The 7,500-nt window shown below is 41.6% G+C and overlaps 1 protein-coding gene across 1 annotated transcript in view; it reads left to right on the top strand.

Moving 5' to 3' along the window:
- The window catches only part of LOC137996785 (protein MMS22-like), a 73,831-nt gene that overhangs the window by 43,849 nt on the left and 22,482 nt on the right, over positions 1-7,500 (top strand). The window contains exons 18-22 of the mRNA XM_068842368.1: positions 2,363-2,456; positions 3,092-3,228; positions 4,071-4,161; positions 6,421-6,452; positions 7,245-7,377. Coding sequence (XP_068698469.1) covers positions 2,363-2,456; positions 3,092-3,228; positions 4,071-4,161; positions 6,421-6,452; positions 7,245-7,377 — 487 coding nt within the window. The remainder of the gene's footprint in view (positions 1-2,362; positions 2,457-3,091; positions 3,229-4,070; positions 4,162-6,420; positions 6,453-7,244; positions 7,378-7,500) is intronic.

The following is a 7,500-nucleotide window of genomic DNA, read 5'->3' as shown; positions in this document are numbered from 1 at the left end:
TATTTCCCGACACATCTCATTCCCTGCTAGCAGAGATCTCTTCTCTTTTGCATTCGCTGGGTTGACGAGTAAGGGAAAAGAGACTGCTGCCATAGACCTATTTGCAGATACGGTGGCTATCTTGATTTGTATTGTTTCAAATAGCTATTATGGGATGCCCAGGGGGCAAATACATATTAATTTGCCCCCTGAGCATCCCATAATGTCTTTCGAAACAATAGAAATCAAAATGGCCGCCGTATCTGCAAAAAGGTCTATGGATCGAAACTCGCTGTGTTGAGCATGCGCGGCGATTACTTAGCGATCGAACCCTCACGTGATACTTTCATGTTTTGTGGGCTCATTTAACAACAGCGGATTTACTGTAAAGGAATGAGCGGGACATAGCTGGCTCAAGTCACAGTCAGCAAACATATCATGGCGCATGCGGTTTGAAGAGTGTCGTCCAAGGTTGTGGACGGCGGTTGGATCAAAGTGAGTTTCGACCAATGGCAGAGGTCTCTTTTCCCGTACTCGTCAGCCCAGCAAACGCAAAAGAAAAGCGACCTCTGCTAGCAGGGAACACATCTTATATCCATGTAGTGGAAGGTGACTAAAGCCGGAAAGTAAGTAAGTATCATTATTCACTTTTTTTTTATATTTTTTATGGAGCTAGTAGCTAATATCTCCGAGCATTGAACAGAACAACTCACGAAGAATCCCAACTGGCCGGAGGCAAACCAGTTGGCTATTTACAAGTGCAGCCAGGAAATTGAACCAGGGACTACCTGGAACAAATTCAACGAGTGGTCAGAACGTGTCTTGAGCCCGGGATCTCCGGATCTCAAGGCAAGCGCCCTAACCACTGAGCTGCACGGCCTCAAGAGAGCGTATCCCCTACATTTAGCGCCATTTCGATGAAAATTACGTGAAATCTGTCATTACTTCTGTCACACTTCGTGGTTATTTCAAAGGCGACACCTTATTGGTCAGTTGGTGTGAAAGTGGGCCACGCGAACATGGGAACAACATATAAAAATGGGCGCAGTCTTATAATAAATTTCAGGTTATTATCATGGGGCGTGGGGATTCGCTCTCATACCTCACATTGTTTGCGGTCACACTTGAGAGAAACACAGTGTAACACTGATGTTGACACTCAACTCTCTGGTGTTTTGAATCCCTAGGGGAACAATGAACAATAAAAACTTGATTTTAACACCGATGTTAACTCCCTAATGCGACCGCAATCATTCATGTATTGTCGTCAGAGATAACAATATAAAAACTCAAATTAGTACCGTTGGTAACGTCGGAACAATGTCAACCCCTTACTAATTCTCTAAATAAGCCACTTTCAAAAATACCATAGTACTCTTTGTTTGCCCCCCAAAATTTTACATAAGCATTGTTTTTATTTTATGTTGGGACCATTGTAAATCCCAAGAGAAACTGGAAACATTGCTATTGCTTCGATCCAACACAGAGTCCCCCCTCGACGAAGAAACCGAGACCGACGCCCGACAGTTTGCCGAATGTTGGTGAAACGTTGGACGATTGGAAAACAGTAAAATCCGTAAACGTTTGGGATTTTCCCGTCTTATGATAAATGGGCTCAAAAAGGGTATGCTTGAGCGCATTGTCAAAGAAAAGACCTCCATTCGCAAGCCATTACGACAGACGCCTACTGGTGGTGACAAGGCTGGTTTGCACATGCGAAATAAGCATCAACATAACAGAGAGATCTAGCACACGGAAGTCTGCTGCTTTTCGTGGAAGGATGAAAATTCTCTCCTGCATGTAACTATTTAATTTTGTGCCTCGGATATTGCGTTTCCATCCTTCTGATTGTATCACTCAATCTCGGTTATCGCTGAGCTCATATACCGTATGACCTAATATGGAAACTGATTACGTCAAGTTCTGCCAAGCTGGAAGCTGATTGGCTTGAATTTCCAAGTGTACGAGGGTTCAGAATAAAATGAAAATTTAATAAAGCAATTATTCCATTCGCACTTGTTGGATATGAGTCTGGTTGTAGCAAACTCGGGGCTACGCGCCTCGATGGCTATTTACAATCATATCCAACGCGCGCTTATGGAATAATTGTTAAATAATAGAAAAATCAACTAAGTTTCTTTGATTTTTGGCAAAACGCAAATTTCATCCAGACGTTTGCCCGTAGACGCAATGCTAAATCTCTTTGTTGTCTGTCTAGGTGTCCCCAATTAGCACAAACTCCATATATGCTAGACGCTAAGACAACAATTAAGTCCATATCTATGATTCTTGTGATTAAGCTAACGCTCTTTTTTGGTATAGCATTATACATTTTTGGCTAAAGTTGATCTGATTTGGTGTTTATGCTGGCCTATAATTTCAGGTTTGTTTGCTTTGGTACTTATTTACAAGGAAAAGAATGTGGACTTTAGTTACTTGACCGAAAGATTGTCACAGAATTTTGCGACTGTTGCCAGGTGAGATAGAAGATAAGTCTTCACCGTAGTTGTTTTATTATAAGACATTACGAAGACGAGAGGGTAAGGCCTAGAAGTCGATGTCTCCCTTGACTACTTTGGCTCAAAACGAGATGTCGTAGTTACTACAACACTGGAGGTTGTTTGTTCATACTGTCCACTGGACCAACAGTCAGCGTCTTGAAATAACAGAGAAAAACGTTTGGGGAGCACTTTCCAGTCTTCTTGTATAAGGACAATTGCCACTCTTTCCTAGTAGTACAAATTTGATATGATGCCGCCTGGCCTTGTTATTCCCTCATTGACTTTAAACTTTTCTTAACTGAGATACCTTTCGATTATTGTAACTCGGCGTTAACAGTGCTAACGCCCTCACCTTGTCCTATAGAATCTTCTGTTATTATTTTATTATTTTGGGTCTTGTCGATTGGTCATTAAACCGTGATTGGGCGTGGTTGAACATGCAACACTAGCATAAGCGCAAGCAACGACTTGCGCATGCTCAGTAGCGTTCTGATGATTTGATTCTCAAGTTGATGGGTCAACGTATGTTGCCTGTGCTGATGCTGGTGTCGCTAATAAAATCCAATCTTTTGTGCTTACAGCATAACCTCAGAGTCTTATTTTTGTTTCAGAGAGTACACTGAAAGTTTCACGGGCGATAAGAATCATCACAAAAACAACTGGAAACTTATTACACTCTACTTGGACAGCGCGCAAGATGTATTTGAGCACAAGAACAAGCAGGACCTATCTGAAAACAAACTTTTAGGTTTGTGAGTAATTTAAAAACACAAGCGAGCTTTGCCCCAGGGATAGGGTGCAGGAATTGAATCAAAGTGCAATAGTGACTTTTTACTCGATCATTCCATCTTGTTAGCTTTGCACAATATTGGTAAAATATATCCTACAGCTAAAATTAATCAATGAACGAAATGATATATGAAGTAAATCATATACTGAACTGCGGATACGAAATCAAGTAAAGCTATGATCCGAGCAGTTATGGACACAATTTTAGCAATTGCGGAGAAAAACCTGAAAATTTCAGGACTTTAACGGGGTTTGAACCCGTGACCTCGCGATACCGGTGCGACGCTCTAACCAATTGAGCTATGAATTTATGAAGCCGGTGACGTTGGGACCTGGTCAGGCCAACGTCAGTGGTCAGGCTAAGGTCAGTGGCAGGCCAACATCAGTGGCTTCAAAGCTCAGTTGGTTCATAGCTTAGGCTTCTCTTCGCAATTGCTAAAGTTGTGTCCATAACTGCGAAGATCATAGCTTTACTTGAGCTAAAATTAATGTTAGGAATAAAAGCTTTTGGTCTTCATAAGTCAAAATTACTGAGATTAAATTCGGTAATTTCAAGCTGTTGTTTTGCAGAGTCCGGTGCATAAATGTACTAAACCATACGTCGCACGTGCAGCGCGAGACTTTTACTCCTGAAATATATATGGCTTCTTTGCTTTTCCGTTTCCGTTACCTTCGTGGTAGCTTTAGATACCTGTTGTGTCTGGTTCTAATGGCTCATCGATTAAGAATATTTTTCTCGGCGCTGTTTGTCATTTTCGGAAGCAGTCACAGGTTTAATCCTTGAGCTTTGTTACTTTTCAGGTGATGGATTCCAATTTCTGTTTCGTTACTGCCGTGATAACGAGCTGCGATTTTTGCTAACCTTTGTGCAGACAACCCTCTCATCATTGATGTAAGTCTTGGTGATTTTCATCCCGAAGGATCTCCCCATGGCAAGCAACTTCTCTAGTATAAGCCATAGTGGCCTTCCGTGCCAATTGTGAAATATCGAACCTACAAATCCTGAAAGACGAGCGAAAACAGCTAGAGAGAGATCTATAGTTTGCTTTCCCAAATGGCAGAGATGACGTAACATTAGCAACCAGCCGCCGGGCCGTAATCTGAATAGGAGGTTTGCACGTTTGCACGTCATCGGCGCCGCAATTTTCTCTTTCGTAAACAAGCGATGCCATGTGGACGAGACTAAGGACAATTTTCACTGTTAAGTTTGTTGTTTGCAAATGAGGAAAAAATACCTCATCTAGGACTAGATTAGGAGCGTATGTCACTTAGAATATAAAAAAAAAAACCGGGAAAAAATAAAATAGAAAAAGTTGATCGAACGATGTCGAACTTGGTTCAATTGCTTAAAAGCAAAAGAACTGAACCTCTACACTACCGAGACAGCGACTTCAATAGGCAATTTTAAAGGTTTAAAATATTTAAATGAAGCTAATCTTAACAATAGAGTATGTGCACGGCGGCCATATTGGAGGACCGAAACAAAAGAATTATATTCCTTTGGGGAATAAATGTTATTTTTATGCAAATATATTTAATTGTTTTGGTCCTCCAACATGGCCGCCGTGCACATGGATTTCACATGACGTCATGGCCGCCATGTTGGTGTCCCCAAACAATGAAATGGCGGCCATGTTGGTGTCGCGATCCAATCCTCCGGGAATTGAAAGCTATTATATGCTAAAGCCTTCTTTTGTTTTCGTTGAAAAACATGGCTGTTGATCACGTGAGTGACACCCAAGAATTGAAAGCTATATACTAACCGAATAAAAAGAAACTAAATATTTTTAACAAGAGCCGATACAACGTAGATTTGATTTTAGTGATGTACTCTATTTCGGCTGGCCAAACCAGCCTTCTTCAGGTACAATGAGAGTTTACAGTACCTGAGTTTATTGTACCTGAAGAAGGCTGGTTTGGCCAGCCGAAAGAGTTTACAGTACCTGAGTTTATTGTACCTGAAAAAGGCTGGTTTGGCCAGCCGAAATATAGTACATCACTAAAATCAAATCTACGTTGTATCGGCTCTTGCTTAAAATATTTAGTTTCTCAACTTGAAATAACGCCGATCAGATCAAGCCACTGATCCAACGTACACCGACAGGAAAATTGTCCACGGTTGCTTGCTTCGAAACTCCGAATAAAAAGGCTTGGTTACTAAGAATGGCATCGACGGTAAAGACTTGTTTCCATGTCTCAAAGTGCCCTTGGACGTGAGGGGCCTGGAACAACAAAACTGAAACAACCCAAACCCATACAAAAATGCTACCCTTGGGCCTAAACATTATCTGAAGCATATTGTTTAGGCCTAAGGTTAGCATTTTTGTAAAGGTTTGGGCTGTTTCAGCTATTGTACCCTTCACACCCTACCACCACCCCAGGCCCCTCACGTCCAAGGGCACTTCGAGATATGAAAACAAGTCTTTACCGGCATCGACCGTCAAAAATGTTTACGAAAGGGAAATTAGCATCGGCGCCATATTGAATAAAGGAGTGGTTGCATTAAACTCCTCCACATAGCTCTGTCTCTTGCCACATGTTGCCATCTGCCCTTGTCTACGTCCTTAATCTTCAGGTCCCTTTTAAAGCGTCGTTAGATCTCAGCCTTGGTCTTCCCTGATTGCGTTTCCTTTCGCGGAGCTGCGAGTAGAGCAGCTGCCAAAGAAGACGGTCGTGATCCATCCTCTCAACATGTCCAAGCCATCTCAAATTCATCTGTATCAGTTTATCTTCCGTCGATGGTAGTCCTGCACCGCTCAAAACTTCCTTGTTGCTAACCTTGTGCCTCCACGAGATGTTCTTGGTGGCTCGAGGATGTCTCATCTGCACACTCTAGATAGTCCAAGTGTCAGCACCATACAATAGAGTAGCTACCACTGTCGCCCTGTACACCTTGCATTTGACACGTTTAGACTCACGTCTATTGTTCCACAGTCTTTCTGTCAAGTTTCCAAAAAAACGTCAACCATCCTTTAAGAGAAGGACTTTTGAGACGAAGGACATTTTGGTGTCCCAAGCAAATTTTCTTCCGCACACTTTTTTGTCAGGCTCACTCATCACGTTATTTAGTAGGCCTTTTTCATGGTTCGCTTGAGTGAGATCAGTTCAATACATTTTTTGTGGGTATCAGTTATTCCTTTTTCGTTTTCAGGCAAAGCTCCAAAAGGAGAAAGGAAGGTTCAGGTAACAAAACAGGAATAAATCATAATCGAATATATAACGGATTGTGCCTGGTTGTTGAATTTTTTTTCATTTACCGAACCAGCCCGGTTGACCGGGCTGTCTTGGTGTCCGAGATCTCGACTTAACGCTAAAACTTTGCAAAAATGTTAAAGTGTTCTTATAAGAGGGCGGTCTCTCTCGGTAGCCGAGATGTCGGTAAGCGAGTTGGAAATTTTTGCCATGTGAGCAATTCAGCCAAGTTACCAGGATGAAAATAATACCAAGCTTTTAATTCTCTTTTCTTCGATGATGAAGCTCGGAATAGTTTCTTTTGATAGTTCGCATAAAAATTAATGAACTTTGAGGTTTCTTGAACAAAGAAAATCGAGAAATTCTCACATGATGGAAACTACCATTATGCTTGTAGTCATAACAAGAACGAGAGAATTCAAAACGAAACGTGTGAATTTGATGCTGGACGTTATGTTATGCAAAGAAATCGCGGGGGTAGAAAAGCGGAAATGTCTTCCAATGTGGCATTGAGATAATTTTTTGAGAAAGGCTGTTTCACTTATTTTTACGTTCATCCTTGGGTTTTGGATAGCTGAAACCAACAGCACAGTGCTTATGTGCGAAATGCACTTTCCAGATATAATATTCTCTCGCACCAAAACAAAAACAAAAAAAAAATTGTGTAACTCCTCAATGCGAGGCTTAAAGTGGTGAATGTTAAAAAAAAGGGACAGCGTTGATAAATTCTTCGTCTTGCCTAGTTTACGCGTCGAACATAATAATTGTTTTATTTTTATTCAGACCCCACGAGTGGCATGTGGAAGTACATGTTTTGTCACGTGAGAAGCTTGGTGAATGACGCACAGTGTATTCAGTATTTGTCCAGTCCCCTTGCAGACACCCTCGCCGTGTTCACTCTTGCAGCATTGGAAAGGTGAAACATAGGGACGCACTCCGTGCGTAGGAGAACCGCCAAATTCAAATTCTTGGTTCCTAATTCAACAATTTGCACGAGGTCTAGTTAATGCCAAAAGGTTGGCTTGGTTTCTAATAATGG

Source organism: Montipora foliosa, chromosome 3 (genome assembly GCF_036669935.1).
Source record: "Montipora foliosa isolate CH-2021 chromosome 3, ASM3666993v2, whole genome shotgun sequence".
NCBI lineage: Eukaryota > Metazoa > Cnidaria > Anthozoa > Scleractinia > Acroporidae > Montipora > Montipora foliosa.
The sequence above is the reverse complement of the archived record's forward strand: the minus strand, read 5'-3'. Positions and strand labels throughout refer to the sequence as shown.